The sequence below is a fragment of the Cyprinus carpio genome, chromosome A20 (genome assembly GCF_018340385.1).
Source record: "Cyprinus carpio isolate SPL01 chromosome A20, ASM1834038v1, whole genome shotgun sequence".
NCBI lineage: Eukaryota > Metazoa > Chordata > Actinopteri > Cypriniformes > Cyprinidae > Cyprinus > Cyprinus carpio.
Genome location: NC_056591.1, coordinates 17825818 through 17845263, shown reverse-complemented (window position 1 = coordinate 17845263; position 19446 = coordinate 17825818). Strand labels below are relative to the sequence as shown.

At 36.8% G+C, this 19446-nt stretch overlaps 1 protein-coding gene across 1 annotated transcript in view; it reads left to right on the top strand.

Moving 5' to 3' along the window:
- Nucleotides 1–19446, top strand: part of nbas (NBAS subunit of NRZ tethering complex) — a 130988-nt gene that overhangs the window by 2559 nt on the left and 108983 nt on the right. The window contains exons 6-18 of the mRNA XM_042777908.1: nt 207–250; nt 4392–4525; nt 5333–5466; nt 7196–7294; nt 7736–7874; nt 9323–9388; nt 9570–9698; nt 11127–11190; nt 11580–11773; nt 13119–13379; nt 14292–14417; nt 14707–14858; nt 14934–15071. Coding sequence (XP_042633842.1) covers nt 207–250; nt 4392–4525; nt 5333–5466; nt 7196–7294; nt 7736–7874; nt 9323–9388; nt 9570–9698; nt 11127–11190; nt 11580–11773; nt 13119–13379; nt 14292–14417; nt 14707–14858; nt 14934–15071 — 1680 coding nt within the window. The remainder of the gene's footprint in view (nt 1–206; nt 251–4391; nt 4526–5332; nt 5467–7195; nt 7295–7735; nt 7875–9322; nt 9389–9569; nt 9699–11126; nt 11191–11579; nt 11774–13118; nt 13380–14291; nt 14418–14706; nt 14859–14933; nt 15072–19446) is intronic.

Here is a 19446-nt window from a genome sequence, read left to right as displayed (position 1 = left end):
CACAGAAATGAAAGTGTCATGCTTCAGGGTCTAAGTAATTCACAGCCTGATGTTCTGAAAACAACCTCTAAACATCAAATTGGTTAATCTAAAAAAAATCTATAGTTTTTTTCCACATTCTCCTATATTTACTTACTGAGGCTGATGGGAAAACGCTCATATGTGATTATCAAAAGGCTTCTAATGGGCTTCTTGCTCTCTTTCAGGTCAGCTAGAGATGACTTTGGATCCATCAAAGGAAAATGCCAAGGTACAGTAAACATTTTGTTTTGTGGTTATGTGGCAAGCTCTTCATATATATATATATCTCTTCATATATATATATACATTCTCCCTATTTTGATTGCTGTTTCAAAGATTGAAATCTGCCACTTTGAGTTTCCAGTCTTTGGTTAAATAGGCTGTTATTCTCTTCCCTGCTCTATATTTTTCATAGCTTTACATTGCGTTGAAATTTTTTTTTTTTATGAGCAATATCATTCAGAGACTAGTCCTGCAGACATGCCAGTCTGCTTTCAATTCACTTTCATTCATACTGTCTTCAGTTGATTTCATGGAGCTTTGCATTCAGCCAATATTTTCTATAAAGGCAGAATTTCCAGTGGTGTGAAATATATGTAATGGATGTGTTTGATTAATTGGCATGGTCTTTTGTGCTCTATATTCACACTTTTTTTCTTTCCTCTCTCGTCTTGTGGAACAGAATGTGATGTTTTATATGTACCAGATATATGTGTGTTCTGTGGTGTAACTCTGATGGGAACGATTTCCTCGTCTCTACATGTAAGAGTCGGTGCATAGACATTCTCAGTCGTTCATGAAAAAGTCATCTGTGCGTAATGTATCTCTTTTTATGAATGAAGTGTGAGTTAAGAGCATCTGACGAGAAAGAAAAACAATCAGTGATATGCATCTATAGCAAAATAAAACTGATTTATGCTGTCAGTTATGTCTATGAAACATCATTTGCTACTTTCTAGTCAGTTGCAGATAGGCAGGAGATTAGGGTCAATGGTATCTATTCTAAATATAAAAATCATTTATATAAAAATACTGATAACCAGTAAATGGCTGATATTGAAACTTGAAACTAAGTAAATAAATTATATCATAATAAATAATAATAAAACAAATATAGTTACTATATACATTTTTAAAAATTAATAAATTTTAAAAAATTAATTGGTACAGGTGAATTTAGACATAATCATATAATGTATCGTATGATTTGTTTTATTGAATATTATATTTAATAATGTTAATAAATTATGAATGCTTTTGGTGTTAAATTAGGGCAAAGGTAATCTAATTGTAGTAATCCATTCAATGTCCAATATTGGCTGATATGAAAAATTGTAAAGTAATATTGTAAGTAATATCAGTTTTTAGCCAATAATAATGTACCCATAAATGATGCATCCCTAACACAAATCTGTGTATTGCTGCATGAGTAATCAGTCATTTTGATCCAGGAATTGAAAAATGGACAAGCAGATGACATGACTCCTCTCATATGATGTCACTACCAAATGGTTAATAATTAATAAGCGAATGTAAGCCGGCACAGTCCATTACAGATTAGCAGCATTTAGCCCATTCTGAAAGTCATGAGTTAGTTACAAAAAATGGTTGCTCTGCTTTGCGTCCAGATGCAATTTGCGAGTCCCTCAGGTTTGTTTCTTGTTGCAGGAGCTCAAAGTGACTCAGTGGTCTTTACGCTTTCACTCTCAGGGAGACATTTTTATAGCGAGTACACACTCAACCGGGTGGCTTTGCTGACCTTGCATATTTCCTTTCTCAAGAAAAAAAAAGAGTTCTGTTTTTCCCCTCTTTTTTTTTATTTAAATGAGGTTTACGGTATACGATTCTGCCCAGATAGCATAGAGTACACTCATCCCAGAAATTCAGGCATATTGGTCCTGGCGTTCATCTTAGAGTAATTAGCTTTTAACAGCTGAGAGGTGATTTGTGGACCCTGCTTAAGCATTTCCCCTACTGATATTTATCTTGCTTAGTGCCATCGTTCATCGTGAATTATTGAATCTCTCTTTCCTGATATTTCTGTGCATTTCTACCTGAATAAAAATCGCCAGCTTGCGTTTCCCAGTTTCCATCACCCCAGGGGTTGGATTGATGATAAGGTTGCTATGGCAACCACTTGCTTTGATGTGCGTTGCGTCTTGGTGTGTGTCTGATCTCAGCGGTGCGGCTCGGACCAAAGCCAAAATGTTTTTAATCAAAAAGGTCTGCTTTATTAACCCCCTCCTGTCTGAAGGACGGTGGTTGATGGTCTCAGTCTATAGTCTGCAGGAGGCTGTGGGGATGAAGCAGTTGCTAGGCCCTGAAGCTGTTGTATCATGCGGTTGGTGTTTAAGTGTTACTTTAGTGTTTAAGCATCCAGATTTTATCACGCTGGGCTTTTGAACCTTAATTGAAAAGCCTTGGGCTCATCCCGCACCGAATCAGGTGCTGTTTGACTGCGGTGAAAGGTTTGATGGCTGATCGCTCTGTGTTTTCCACACTCTTGACTGTGAAGGCAGTTAAAACAAAATTTAGCTTGGCCTCACAGGCCGATTCTGATTTGACTGATTTTTTTTTAAACAGTCCCATAATTAGATTGATTTTCATCCACCTAAAGTATATATACAGTCATGGCCAAAAATATCGGCAGCCTTGGTAAATATGATCAAAGAAGGCTGTGAAAATTAATCTGCATTGTTAATCCTTTTGATCTTTTATTTAAAAAAAATTGACAGAAACCTAACCTTTCATTGGATAATAAGAATTTAAAATGGGGGGAAATATCATTATGAAATTAATGTTTTTCTCAAATACACGTTGGACACAATTATTATTGGCACCCCTTGAAATTCTTATAAGTAAAATATCTCAGAAGTATATTCCTATTCATATTCACAATTTTGAGCACTCCAGGGTGATTATGAACATGAAATTATCGATCCAAGGCATCCTGTTTCACAGAAATATAAATATGAGGGAAAACAAAGCCCAAATTCCCTTAATAATCCATCACAATGAGAAAAACCAAAGAATATATTTCTGATGTGCAGCAAAAGATAATTGAGCTTCACAAATTAGTGAAGTGGCTTTAAGAAAAGAGCTGGAGCAGTGAAAATTCCCATTACCACCATCAGAGCAATAATTAAGAATTTCCAGTCAACAGAAAATGTTATAAATCTGCGTGGAAGAGGACATGTCTCTATATCGTCCTAATGCACAGTGAAAAGGAGAGTTTGAGTGGCTAAAGACTCTTCAAGGACCACAGCTGGAGAATTTCAGAAAAAAGTTGAGCCTCGGGGTCAGAAAACCTTAAAAAAAATTGTGAAACAGCACCTACATCCTCACATGTTGTTTGGGAGGGTTTCAAGAAAAATTCTCCTAGCTCATCCAAAAACAAACTCCAGCATATCCAGTTATCAGCCATGACTGGAACTTCATATGGGACTGGCTTCTATGGTCAGATGAAACTAAAAAATTTGCTTTTTAGCAGCAAACACTCAAGATGATAAAAAGTACCCCATGTGTACAATGAAATATACTGCTGTATTTTTGATGTTGTGGGCCTATATATCTGCTGGAGGTCCTGGACATCTTGTTTAGACACATGGCATCATGGATTCTATCAAATACCAACGGATAAAAAAAAAATCAGTAAGTGACTGACTCTGTTAGAAATCTTATAATGGGCCATTTTTGGATCTTCCAACTGTACAATAATCCAAACACAAACCTCAAAAACAACACAAAAATGGGTAACTGAGCACAAAACCAAGCTTCTGCTGTGGCCATTCCAGTCCTCGGACCTGAACCCTATAGAAAATGAGTGTGGTGAACTGAAGAGAAGAAGCACCAACACGGAGCTGGGAATCTAAAGGGTCTGAAGTGATTCTGGATGAAGGCATGGTCTCTGATCTCTTGTCAGGTGTTCTCTAACCTCATCAGGCATTATAGGAGAACATTTAGAGTTGTTAAACTGGCAAATGGAGATTTCAAAAAGTATTGAATAAAAGGGTGCCGTTAATTGTGACCAATGTGTATTAGAGAAAAACATTTATTTCATAATGATATTTCCTCCCATTTAAAATTATTATTATTATCCAATGAAAGGTTAGATTATTGTGTTTTTTTTTTTTTTTTTTTTTTTTTTTTTTTTTTATAAATAAAAGTTCAAAAGGATTAACAATGCAGAATAATTTTCACAGCCTTCTTTGGACATATTTACCAAGGGTGCCGATAATTTCGGCCATAACTGTATTGGTGAGCATAGGAGACTTCTTTCAAAAACATTGACATGACATAAAATCATACTGACCCCAAAATTTTAAACAGGAGTTTCCAAATCCAACGTTATGTTCTCCTTCCTTCTGCAGTGCCCAAAGATCCAAACCCTCACTGGCGCAGGGTCGCGTGGAGTCATGACTGTGCTCTTTTGGCGTACGCTGACAGCACCGGTACGGTCCGAGTCTTTGACCTGATGGGCAGCGAGCTCTTCATTATACCACCGGTATGTCACTCATACTGTCCTTCTTTGTTTCTCACCTCCTGTCATTCTCTCTCTCTGTCTGTCCTTTCCTCAGTCATTCTCTCTCTTTCTTTCTCACACTCTTACTCTACTGACATTGGTTCCACTCTCCGTGCACAGAAATGTTTTTTTGCACAGTTAAAACACTCTCTTCTATTTCAGTATAAGTTATAGCTGTAATGACTGGCTCCTAATGACTGAATTTCAGGCTTGTGTGCGTTACCCTCTGGCTTTTTGCACTGCTTGGCTCTTCTTTCATTCTCTTGCTCTTTCTCTGTCTGTAGCCCGGGAAAGCCTGATCCCCTCGAGAGGGGCCTTTTCCCACTCTGTTGCCCAAGCAAGGAACACATTTTCTGGTTCTCTTCAGCTCTAAGCCCCCGATGCATTGAAGGACATTTTCTGTGGAGTTTCTCTATCAGAAAGGCAGCTCTTTTCCCTCTTTTACCATTTCAAATTCCCCCTCATCCCCCCTATGCATTTCTTTTGATTGCGCTGCCAGTGAGGTCTCATTCAGTCTATCACTGTCCTTTCTCTCTCTCTCTCTCTCTCTCTCTCTCTCTCTCTCTCTCTCTCTCTCTCTCTCTCTGTCTCTCTCATCCTGGTTCTCATCCTCCCCCGCATTACTCTACACTCTTCCATCTCTCTGTCAGAAACTATTAGTTTAGTCTCACAAGATGCCCTCTCTCTATAACAGAGTCTGAGAGTGTAATGACCTGTATGACTCCATATATTTTTGTCAATTTCAAACTCTGCTTCCAACTCTACCTCATCTTTTTGATGTCTCTCTAGGCTATGAGCTTCCCGGGAGATTTTAGCTATGCAGCAGCCGGCCTGATGTTTCTGGAATACACCGCCAGTGCCCAATGGTCAGCAGAGCTGCTGGTGATCACCTATAGCGGTCAGCTCAAGAGTTACCTGGTCAGGTACGTGTAGAGCAAGGTTGTCATTTTATACTAAGACAAAAACAAAATATGTCTGTGGATTGAAATCAAATAATGCAAAGCAAACAAAAACTGAAATCAAGCGAAAAGTAAAAGTGGATTAAAAACGAACTGAAATTAAAAAGTAATCAACATAATTAAATAAAGATGTATAATGTACAATTATGCATACATATGCAAAACTACATTGCAAATTATATTTATAATGTATAATATTTAAATAAAGGTAAACATAAATTGGTATTTGCTGAGAAAGCACAAACCTGATCTTTAGACTACATTCTCATGGACTATCTGATGCACATTACAGATAATTAGAGTTTGCCAATATGGCATGCTAGAATCTAAATGGATGGGTTTATGTTATTTTTTTGGCCTGGTATTGAAATCATAAAGTTGCAATGAGGGCCAGATTTAAGGTTAGGGTTAAGGTTAAGGTTAAGGACATGGCAGGATAAGAAAGTGTTAATCTTTCTCACTGTCTTATGGGATGTCAGATAGTAAGTAGTTGTGTCGTAATACATGGATCAAATGCTGAAAGATTGGAACAAGACCACCAGAGAGGATTTTGATGATTCAGACACTTGCCGATCCTCTCTAATTCCCTCTGACTCTTTCAGGGCCAGATATTCTGTGACTAAACTCAAAAGCCTGCGTTATTTGTTTATCTCTGTACTGAGGGGGAGGCTTAGCTTTGAGTATTAATGAAATTGCCTGCAGTGTCCAATTTGTAATTCTTTGTTTAATCAGTCAGCTCAAGTTTTCAAAGTTCCCATCGTCTGTTTGCAAATGTAATGGCAGATGAAACGATCTGCTTCATTCTCCTCAAAAACTTTGCTGTAGGCTTTGAAGCCCCGAAGAAAGCTTTTTCTTGTTCTCTCCCTCATGTTGTTGAATGGAAGTGTTTGCAGTAGCATTACTTTGAGGAAGTTTTCAAAGTCATTTAGAAATGTTGGACTAACGTTGGATGAAATAGTTCTTTCAAGAGCATTTCTGACACAGAGCTCTTTAGCAAACCATGTTCTTACTCAATCCTTAAGAAATCAGAGATTGTATTTGCCCTTCAAACTTGCAAACTTCAATTGCCATTCTAATCAAGATGGCTAAGCAATGCACAAATCCTACTGTAACTGTTTGCACTAAATTAACTATGTACGTTTTCAACACAATACCACACAGTACCCTAACTATTGCTTTCTTGATCATATACAAATATGCTTGGCAAACTTAACATTGGTTTTCACTTATGCAACATTTATGTAGTCTGCTGAGAGTGATGATGTAATGTTTCACACCATATGCTGTCGTTTTCCATTAAAAATGTGTAATGGAGTTACATTATAGCGGCAGAATTTTAGATTTATTTTATTATTATTTTTTTATTAAATTAAATTTACTTTAATTTATTATTTTAGTGTATTTTTTATATATTTTATTATTGTTGTTTTTGATCATTTTGTTTTATTATCTTGTTTGCTTAACATTAAATGGAAAAATAAATGTTTCTTAATTCATTTCATTTAATTTTGGACCAGTGAAAATGTTGCCAGGACAACAGTCGGCCTGACTAGGCAATCAAAAACCATTATTGCTGAGCCTAATTGATTATTCTCTTGAACAGTGTCTTGAACCACAGGGTTTTATTCATCTGGCCTGTTAATGACTATTATAATGTTGATTTATTGATTTCCGGTTCCTGTTTTGCTTTCAGTGTTGGAACTAATCAGGGTTTTCAAGAGAATCACACCTTCAGTTTCTCCGCCCACTATTCCAATGGCATTACCACAGCAATATATCATCCTGGCCACAGGTGAGACCCCCATCTAGCAGCTGTTTTTGTTGTGTGTGTGACTGTCAAAGGGATGTTTTTCTCTTAAAATGAACTCAAAATCAGCCGGAATAGCTCAATCTTTGGATCACACTTTTCGTGATTGGGTTATTCCCTATACATGTTTAAACGGAAATCCTCTCTGGCTTGTGTTTTAGGCAGCGCTTATTGATTTTTAAGAAGAAAATAGTTCAGATTTTAGCTGCCACATGGGGGCAGTATTTATATTTTGTGTAGAGGTGTATGTGAGTGTGTGTGTATATTTGTTTGTATATGCTGTTCACATGTGTAGATCAGATCAGATCCCTTTCCTGTTAAATCAGCCCCTCATGGACCACTTCAGCCTCAAAAGTGGGCTGAGGTGCTCTGTGTGTGTGTGTTTTCCTCTGACTCATGCTGCTGATGTGTTTGTGTATTCCTCAGGTTGCTGCTGGTGGGAGGGTGTGAGTCTGGAGACAGTGATGTGTCCAGGGCGAGCCGTTGCGGGATCACAGCATGGAGGGTGTTGTCAGGGTCACCTCACTATAAACAGGTCACCAGCTATGAGGACGACATCAGTGCGGTGAGTCTGTCTAATGACATATTAAGGAATATTAATGTGATAATGATACAGCATCCATGACATGCACTCTTTCACAAAAAAATGTAAGTAAATAAAATAAAATACAAATTTAAGGCATATCAGGTTTCTGATCAGAGGTCTAAGTTATTGTTAGCTTGTAGCAGTGTGGTTGCTTTGGCATCTTTAGGGGCATCACATCATTTTCTGGGTAGTTACTAGGGGATGCTTTCAGGTCAAAAGAGCCTACAGTCTTTATGATATTCTGGTCCCTATGTATTACGTGGGTTATTGCTTTTTTTAGTTTTTTTTTCTAGTTTTTATCAGCCGCCAGTAGAGAATTGAAAGTTTGCTCAATTTGCAAAACTATTACACACTTCTCCTTGACAAATTCCTAACTCCAAGTGTGTTCAGTGCTTGCTTTTGTATTGGATTTTATGAGAAGGATACTAGCGATGGACTACTAGCATTTGTATGGACTGCTCTCCCTCTTAAGAAACAGAGATATTTCAAGGAGTAAAGACACTTCTGCACTGACTGCTGCTCAGAATACACAATCATACATTCTCACATCACTGTATTTCACAAACCTGAAAGCACAGGCTTATTTCTGGTTTTCTGAGGTTGTAAAGGTTTTATGTAGTGAGCTCTGGAAGCTGCATTGTAGGCTTAATAAGAGCTTTAGTACTGAGGCCTCTAGCTGTTTATTCTCTCCTACAGGTCCAGTCGTGTGACTTCTGATTGAATTGGTGGAACCTGTTTTAATATTCTTCATATTTGTTCAATGTTCAATTATTTATTTAGTTCTTGGCTTGATATAGTGTTATCGAACGTATGAGAGATTATGGTGGGTGTTCAGTTTGAAAACTGACCATGACCTCTCACACACGCCTTAAATATGTTGCCGAGAGGTCTATTAAAGACTGAAAAGCATTCTCCTCTAAAAATCCAGGTAACTTTGAAGACCCCAAAAAACATAAATGCATTATAAAATGAATCCATATGAATTAAGCGATTTAAACATATTCTTGTGAAGACATACGATTGGTTAATATGATGAACTGATTTAATTAACATCTAAAAATGACATGCATACAGTATATAAAGCACATCTCATATGGTCAACACAAAAGCTCAAACATGCGTGCATGAAGCTCGAGAACCAGTGAGGTTTGCTCTAGCGTGGCACATGCACAAGCTTCTGTATTTACCATATGTGATGTGCTCTATGTATGTGCGTTTATATGTGAATAAAAGTTTACATTAAATTTGTTCATCATGTAAAGCGATCATTGGTCATTGGTTTCTAACTAGTCCATTTTGGTGATTAGTTATCAGCTAGCATGTTCCAGAAACCAGCTTGATAACCTTTAGATAGTATGACCAGCTGGTAGCTGCATTCATGAGATCATAAAAGACGTTATGAATCATCATTTCCTTTTCTTATTTAGTCCCAGAGGCGAGGATTCTTCAGGATGCCCAGCTTTCGACTTTTCTCCAGGCATAACAATGAACAGGTGACTCAAATTGGTGAAGTTTTATTTGTCGCTCACTTAATTTTTTTACTTGCCATGTTCTTTCCTGTCTCTCTGGGCCAGTATGACAGCATATAAAATGAAAAGCCAAAGCTCAATTTCATTCTGCTAAAAACTTTGAATAAATAGTGTAATGCCTAATTGAATGTGTATGTTTACTTAGGATGGTGTGTTCCGAATGAGCCTGTCTCCTGATGGCACAGTGCTGGCTGTGATCCACTTCTCTGGCAGTCTCAGTCTCTGGGATATTCCATCATTCAAACTGAGAGGCAGCTGGAAACAAGAGGAACAAGTAATAAAATCACTGTGTGTGTGTGTGTGTGCTCGATTTCAGAGATTTAGGGTGCTTTCACACTTGGTTCGCTTGCCTGGTCCGAACCGGAGTTCGATTGCTCCCCCTCCCCCTGCCCCATATTAACTTATTTCATACCATACATCGGTCCGATCGCATCATCAAGCCAGAAGCTGTTTCCCCAGCAGCTGTTTACTGTGTTGCTTAATAATGGCGGCGCAGGAGAAGGCGGCAAATGCATAACATTGCTCTCTACACTTTTATATATTTACGTTTTTGAACCGTTCGTTTTGTTTACAAAGCTTCGGTACATAACGGCACTTAACGTCTTTCTTACAAATGTACTGCAAATGATCTAAAGAATGCTGAAGGCGAACAGAAATGAGAGATACAGTTCTCTGTTTGCAGCGCGTCAGTCACACTCGTCAGGAAAATGAGTGAAACACACACACAAACACACATTTTTATCAAATAATACGTCATTAATAGCGGTACTGGAGTTCACATGAACCGTACCCCAGACCACCCTTTTTTAAGTGGACTCGGGTACGGTTCGCGGGTGCGCACCTGAGTTCGGAAGTCAGGGTTCACATCATCCAAACGAACCGAACTCTGACGTCAATCGAACCCGGGTGTGCACCAAAAATGCTAGTAAAGCTGAAGTGTATGCATTTCTGTGCTGTTGTTCCAATCAATGTAATGAACTGTTTTTAAACAGGTTTCTCAAACACTCTGTTTGACTGTCATTGGTCAAGCAATCAGATAATCATGATTTTTAAAAGTGTACTCAATTTGTTATACTGACACCTAGTGGTGAGCATGTAGCGTCACACAAAAACCTAAAATTTACAGTTACCAAAGCCATTGTAGAAATGGTCTGTTTGCAGTCATGATTGTTTAAAAGTCTCCAATAAGAGGAATAACAGAAATAAAAATAAGTAGTAGACAGCTGGTTATGTGATTCCAAGATGGCTGCTTCCATGAGGCGACCCTTTCCATTTAGAATACAACAGCTTTTGAACAAGAATTCATTCCATGTATATCAAATTAAAAATATGTCGTTTTTTTTTTCTATTTTATATTTCATTGTGTAAAACGTTAACTACCAAAAAGCTAGGATAGAAGAAAATGTTTTAACATGGGAAAAGATGATACACTTCAGCTTTAATATTGCTTTCCCGGGCACAGCTAGAAATGAACACACCTTTAAACAATATGTCTTAAGATGATCTGTTCTTGCGTGTACATTGCTTGTATGCCTTCTTTCTTTGTAGCACTTGAAGTTCAGACTTCCACTGTCATGCTGCTGTGTTCCACTGATTTACCCACAACTTTCTATTCAGCATGCGTTCTGTCACAAAAAGAAAAAAAAGCACCCTTAGCTATCCTTTTTTTTACACTCTCTTACTTGTCCTCTCTTTCATTTAGCCGGGATTTGACGAGATCAACCCGGAATGGAAGACTTCGCTGGAGAAGAGAAAGAAGATAAAAGGTAGCCAGACCCTCAACTTTAGATGTGCATCTACTCCTACACTTACCTAGCGCTATTAATTATGTAGTGAGTCCAGACAGAGGTGGTGGGAGGGAGAAGAATGCTTTAATAAAGCCTTGCGTCTTGTGTCTTTGTAGAGAGGCGTTAAATTCAGGCAGTGACATTTTGATTGTGGGTTTAAATCACACGTTTTCATAAAGCTTGTCTTTCTGCTTGTCCTCGGTTTGTGTTTCCTCTTTGAAAACAATGTTTCTAAATCATCTATCACTTTTAGCTGTGGAACGGTGACTTTAAATGAATGAATGTCTGTGAAATGTTTATGATATTTAGATTATTTTTTTTTTCTGTGTCTTGTCTTCCTCAACACCTGTCTCTTTCTCTTTTCCCAGATAAGGAGCAGTACCAGTCTCTGCTAGATGTGAGCTGGTGGAGTGAGACTGCTTTGATTTTAGCCCGCTGTTCTGGGGCTCTCACTGTGTCCTCTGTGCGGACACTCAAAAACTTACTTGGCAAGTCCTGCGAGTGGTTTGAAACCTCACCGCGAGTCACCTCGGCCCACGATGGGGGCTTCCTTAGTTTGGAGGTGTGTCTTTGTATATCTATCAGTTTTTATCATATATCATACATTTCATCATATTGTTAATGATGTATTGAATATTCCTGATATATCAGTGATGATTTTGCTGAAAGTAAAAAATTAAGAAACATAAATATATATATATATATATATATATATATATATATATATATATATATATATATATATATATATATTATATATATATATATATATATATATATTTTATTTGGCCATTAAGTTTCCCAAAGATTACTGTATTTTGTGATCCTCCCTGGTCTCGCTAGTTTAAATAAGTGTCTCTGTAGGGAAATGTTGAAATGATTTCTAAAAAACTGATTATTATTCTCCAGTTGATTGACTCAAAACTCAAAATCCTGTAACATTTTTCATATATTAGTATAATATGTTGTTTAAATGTTTGTGGCTGGTAAGTTTTAAAGGATGCAGCAAAAGTAACAGTAAAGGCTTTAACATTATTAAAAATATATATTTCTTTCAAATAAATGTTGTTCTTTTTAACTTTCTATTCATCAAAGAATCCTAAATAATGAATCATGGTTTCCACAAAAAAAAAAAAAAAAAAATAACAACAAAAAATAAAATCTATTGAAAATGGTTATTTTAGGTTGTAATATTTCACCATATTACTGTTTTTACTGTGTTTTTAATCAAGTAAATGCAGACCCATTAAGAAACACATAAGAAACTTTTGACCCCAAACTTCTGAACGATAATATAATATAATACTCTAAAAAAAGAGATCACACACTTCTCCCTTTAGAACGTTGTCTTTCATTCGTAGCCGCTGATGACAGTAATTACTCCTGTAAAGGAAGTCGTGTTATTCCGACACACTCTCTCTATCTTCAGGCCATCATCATAAAAGTGCTTTACTGCTGCTCATCCTCAGATAAGAAAAAAATCTCATCTCTTCTATCTCCACCTCATTGTTTTTTGGTGCTTACCAATGATGTAAAGCTCTCACAGCTAGAGAGATGTGAACCTGGAGGGGAGTACAGAGGGATAAGAAAAGAAGGAAAGTGAGAACATTAGAGAGATGTCGGTTTTTATTCTGGCTGTATGTTCGGTTGACGGTTTCCTCGCTCCGTAGGGAATTGCAGCACACAGCTGTGGTGTCGACTGTGTGAAGTTTGTTTGATAGATTTTTCAGTGTGTGAGAAAGAGAGAAATAAACAGGTACTGCCAGGCAAATGTGTTTTATGTCCTGCGGAAACCGTGTTTGTTAGTCTTCCAAGTCAATATTCAGAATCATCCAATCTTGTTCCAGAAAGTGCCATTAACTTTTCATTGCCAAGCAACTCTTCTTAATCTCTCTCTGTCCTCTCAGTGTGAGGTAAAGCTGGCCCACAAGCGCTCTCGTCTGGAGAGCAGCGTGATGGGTGAAGAGGACGATGGTGATGATGACTCCGACTCGGATGAAGAGTCCTCGGCGAAAGCACGTTATTTTGGATATGTGAAGCAGGGCCTGTACTACGTGACTGAGATGGAACGCTTCGCTCCTCCCCGAAAACGCCCGCGCACTGTTATCAAGAACTACCGCCTGGTCAGCCTGAGGTCCACCACGCCAGAGGAGCTCTACCAGAGGAAGGTGAGTTACTATAACAACAAGACGGAGCAAAACCGCCCACTCAACCAAACTTACTTGGCTGAAATTTAAGGTAGAGTCAAAATTACACACTATTTTCCTAATTAATGCTGCACAGTTGCTTTGACACAATCTGTATTGTTAAAAGTGCTCTATAAATAAAGGTGACTTGACTTGACTTAATTCCCCTGTGGAGAAAATACATGGAATTTTACTTCTGGAAACCCACTTGTACTCTATAAAGGGATAGAGTACAAGTTTTTTTAATTTCATTTCACCAAAAAATTAAAATTCAGTCAATCACTCATGGGATTGTAATATTTCTACTCCTCTGAGAAAATCGTTTTATTCTGTTGATACACTTGAAACGGTTTTAATTTCAGAATTTTTAGGAAAAGTGGGTTTTAAATACCTTTAGGTTCTATTTCATTCTCGGCTTGGTTTATGTCAAGTTGAAAATAGCCAAAGAAGCTGGTATAACTCTACAAAAAACAAACAAACATGTTGCACATTATAAATAGAACCCAGGTGAAGGCTTTTCACAAGAATAACAATTCATGTAACGTGACCAGATGATCTACAAAGATTACATAGACCTTGAAGAGTACCTAGCAACATCAGCACAAGTTAATTAATATTCATGAGCTTAGCCTTTTTCATATAGTCACTTCACAAAACCTTCCGAGTGTGGAATGAAAGTGAGAGGGAGATGAATGTTGGAGGGAATTGTACAGGCGGCTGAAACCGCATGAAGATGTCAACAAAACAGCATTTTGTGAGATACCTCAGCTCCTTGTAGATGTATTTTATTGCTATAATATTAACAGGTCCGCGAGTCTTAGATGGACCATTAATAAGACTAAGCGCTTTCAGTTGAAGTTTATCTGGTGTTTGTGTGTGTGTGTGTGTTCACAGATTGATAACGAGGAGTATGGAGAGGCTCTCTCTCTTGCTCAAGCATATGGTCTGGATTCTGATCTCGTCTATCAGAGACAGTGGAGGAAATCTACAGTCAGCATCGCTTCCATTCAGGACTACTTGGTAAAAGTCGTTCCTCAACCACAATATTTCTAACAAAAACATTTTGCAATGCAAATAACCCATGCAAATCCCATTTTTCCCAGTTTCCAAAATGTCAGAAAAAAAAAATCTTTTGCTTTAATGCAAACTTATTAATTTATGTTTTATTTATTTATTCTTTGTTTGCACTTGAAGTGTAGGGTTCCCTAGGGATGTATTCTTTTTAACATCTTGACGCGCTGAAACTTTGTGACCAAAATTGGTGCTTATTAGGAGTAGTTCTTACATTTTCCTCCCCACCCCCCCACAGAGTAAGATAAAGAAAAGATCATGGGTCCTGCATGAGTGTGTGGAGAGGGTTCCAGAGAATGTAGATGCTGCCAAAGAGCTCCTGCAGTATGGTCTGAAAGGGACTGACCTTGAAGCACTGTTTGCCATCGGTGAGGGAGAAGACCAGGGCAGGTGTGTGACCCATCCTAGCACAGATCTAGAGATCTCCTCTTTAGCTGTATGTTAAACAGGCTGTCTTTGTCATAGATTCATTTTGTCAGGTGATTTGGACCTGGACGATGCTCCATATGAAGACTTCGTTTCCACAGAGGAAGAGATGGAGCAAAGAAAGGAGAGGGAAGCCAAGAAGAGACAGGAGCTCCTCAAGAAAGTGGACTTTAGCAAGTAAGATCTCTCTCACACACACACACACACACACACACACACACACTGTAAAGTGGGTAGATGTTAGTGATATGCCTACTACATACTACATACTTGAATATTCTACTAGTCGGCTGGCTGTTTGAACAGCTCTCTAGAGAAAGCCCTCTATAATTAGGCTGCATTTAATCCTATATAATGTGTATGTATATCATAATTCATAAAAAAAAATATATATATATTTTGCCAGCTTTTAGGAGTACAGGGTTTCAGATCCTTTCCCTGCTAAAAAACAATATACTGTATGAGAGGAATATTTTACAGGCATGTTGTTTCCACAAATAATTAAGAATTAATAATAAAACAAACAAAAAAGCCTTTTAATTAGTCACAGTATTAAATCAAACCTGTAACCTGGAAAATTTTTATTTTTATTAACATTTACATTTTATTTACATTTCTATTTATTTATTTACACACAGTATATTGTATTAATTATATATCGCACCATACAGTATATTGACAGTGTACTTTTTTTTTGTGTCCACTATTTGAGTAAATTTGAATATATAAACTTAGTTTGTAGAAAAATTTATTTGCGGATAAATTAAACAATTTGTTCATACAGCATTTTTCACAATACCTCTTGTTCATCAATACAAAGTATTATGTATTGTAAATGTATTTCTAAAAACTTTTTTGAATTATCCTGAATAGTTTTACCATGCAATCTGCCCAAGAGCTAAATCACAGCATGCTCTCTGCGAGCTAATTAAAGCACCACCGCTAAAATGTATTGATAAAAAGAAAAAGATAAAAAAAATACAGATAAACTAGTCAACCTCACTAATGCACTAGCTGGTTGTTGGCATAATCCACCTCTAGTAGATGTTCTCATTAAGCTAATTAGAAAGTTAAATTCAGTGGAAGAGATCTTGGAGACATCACAGATGGGAATGGAGAGAAAGAGCGGGAGATGGATAAAGAGAAGCGAGAGGAAGAGGTGCAGGATAAAATTAAAGCTGTTTATAGATCTATTTCTAATCTGCATAAGGTAATTTATACCTCTATTGTGCTTTGCCCAAGAGGCCTTTAATGAAAGAGCCCTCCGTGAACACAAATTATGAATGCTCACACAGTCTATCGGGAAGAAGATAAAGATAAAATCATAGATTGGCTAACATTTGCTGTAAACACTGCACTAATCAAAACACACTTGTTTACACACAGATAAAATTGCCTAATTTTTCCTAGTGTAACTCAGTTAAACGCGTACACACACGCTCTCCATGCATATCACACACAACTGTATCTAATTTGCACTTAATTACTGTACGTTTCCGCCAGCGGTCTGACCCCAGAGTGTGTGTTTGTGCGTTTGCTCCTCAGGCTGTTTGTTTGTATGCAGTCAGCATATTTAATGTGCATGTTAATATGGCTGTTTATGAGTGTCTGTCTCCATGTATGATGCATGATGTCCTTTTCACTCCATCGTGGGGGAAATAGCGTTTGACCGAGAGAATACCAATGAAAAAAAGGAAAAATAGTGGCGAGATGGAAGGAAAAAGAGAAACAAAGGCATTAACAGAGCAAAAGAGATGATAAAGGCGATGAAGAAAGAAAATAAAGAGTGACAGAGGGAGAAAATAGACAGGCACATCAACATTTAGAAAGAGAGAGTGACTCTAATTGTGTGTACTTCAATTTCTCCTGACGTTCAGCTGTGGTAATGCAACGGCAAAAAAGACAATCATCATTCTGTTAATTTCTTTTTAACTATGCCGCCATTATAGCAATGGGGTAGTATCGATCAGACCGCTGGGTCTAGTCAAAGGTATATATGTGTGTGTGTGTGTGTGTGTGTTAGAGAGCAATAGAAAGTTTAGTGCTCTCCTCTTTTTTCACCATCACAGCTACACTGCATATTTTTGATAGTGATTCCCCTTAACAATGTCTGCCTGTCAATCAGGCTTCAGTCTCACAGCGATTTTCTCCCAGTTGAAAAGGACACTGCCTGCAGTTAATTCAGCTCCTTTCAAACATACAGTATTTTTCGAGATCATCTCAGGCTTATGTGTGCTGCCTATTTTAAACCTTATTTATAAAATATAAAATGTACTGGGGTCTGAGATCACTAGTGACAATGCTTCTGTTTTGCATTTTAATACAGTATTCGTCTTCTCTGTGCTTTGTAATATCAGCGTAATAATCTGAGAAATACTTTTTGAGTCTTAATGATGCAAAAGTTAATATAACTTAAATTACATATCACAAGCACATCATATTACTGAAACTATGAAAATGGTTAAATTAAACTAGCTTAGCGTAATGTGCCCTTGAAGTGGAGTTGAAAATATCATCTATATAATATTTAGTGCTGTCAAATGATTAATCACGATTAATCACATCCAAAATAAAAGTTTTTGTTTACATAATATATGCGTGTATGCTGTGTATATTTATTATGTATATATAATTACAAACACATGCATGTATACATTTAAGAAAAATATGTTATGTTTATATATTAAATATATTTATATATAATATAAAATATAAGAATATAAATATATAAATGTATATACATGTAAATATTTTCAAAATATTTGCTGTATATGTATGTATTTATATATACATAATAAATATACACAGTACACATACATATAGTATGTAAACAAACTTTTATTTTGGATGCGATTAATCGCGATTAATCATTTGACAGCACTAATAATATTTGGTATATTAAGATATAATAATACATAGCTCTTATCTATGTACTTTATAATTATTGCACTATTGAATGATTTTGCATGCTATTTTAATTATACTATCTGTATCTCAATCAATTTAATGGTTTGATGTATGGAGCAGCTTACGGGCAGCAAGTGTAAAGTTAATCACTCAACTTTCAAGGTTTACTTTATGAAGATGAATATTGTTTTTTGTGTGAAATAATATGTAAAAATAAGTGATATAAATCAATTTTCATCAGTTTGATCTCATATGTAAGTATTTAGGTTTATTGTTCACAATGTAATTATTTCGTTTTTTTTCCCTGTTTTGTTTCTAACTTGAATGCATGTCATGTTGTAATAACGAATGCCCGATTCGGAAGAATGGGTTTTCCAGGTGCACTTTAAAGGCAGCATAAGATTTTTTTCTTTTTTTTTAATAAGCTGGAACAACATATCATGATAATGCTTTTTGCCAACAACAGAACCTGTTTGATGGCGCCAGCGGAGCAGAAAATCCACTTCATCAGACTGACCATTCAGGATTCATTGTAATATTTACCTACTCAACTGCAATTGGCAGTTTTTTTTTTTTTTTTTTTTTTCAACAATTTACATGCTGATTGGTCTTTTGATTGCACCTCTATTGTTTATTGTCTCTCACACCATTTCTCCCACTTTATTTGGGATTACACCTCCTATAGCTCTCATTTAAATTAACATTAAAATGTCTGAGGTCAATTATATTTTTTAATACAAATTAAAAAGCTTATGTTGCATATAAATCATAGATATTGTCTTAAATTTGGGGCCAGAAAGACTGAAGAGCCCTAAACTGCTGAGTTAAAGGGGCTCAGAGGCAAAAATGCAGTGATGCTTGAAATGAAACGCATCGCATCAGTGGCACCTGACATTAGGTTTTGATGTCAGTTAGCATGCCATCTTGATAATTGCTGTATTGATGTGGTGTTTAAAACTGTTTCTGTGATTAAAACCCTCTATTTAATGAGTTTTTAATCCTTGTTTTGTTTGAAAATTGGTCAACTTTTTTTTTTGAAGTTATTAGCAAGCATCAAAATGCTGAGTTTTTAGTTAGTAATGTTAGCTTTTACTAATTAGTTCATCTTTTCTTTTTCTTTTTTCAAAACTACTTTTATCCAGTGACAAATCAATAGCTTATTTCTTTTCTCCTCTCTAAACCAGCCTGCTATGCAATCATTCCGTTGACTTAACTTACATTTTTATGGTTATTATAGTTTTTTCTCTTCTTCTTTTTTCAAGTTTGACTGTGTCAGTGCTAGGTATGTTGTGTTTTGGCACTTTTAAAGACAAGCGACCTTCATCACAGAAGTTGTTAAGTGAACTGACAGCTGTGTGCCGATTCAGTGCACTTTTAAAATGCTGCTTCTACAGTCAGGCCATCCACAAACCCTTGACAAGCCATTGAATTCTGCTTTAGTTTCATTACATTCGGTACCTCTGGAATAGAATCGCTCTAGCGTGTGGAGGCCGTGCGATAGCACTAAGCATCCATGAGTGAGTGTGCTTATGCATAGGCTATTCTTTCAATCTTCTTTTATCATGTTTGCATTGCGATAACATCCTGCAGTTCAATATTCTCCCCCCAGTCCAATGATCTGTGCGCATGTGCGAGTCTCATTCGC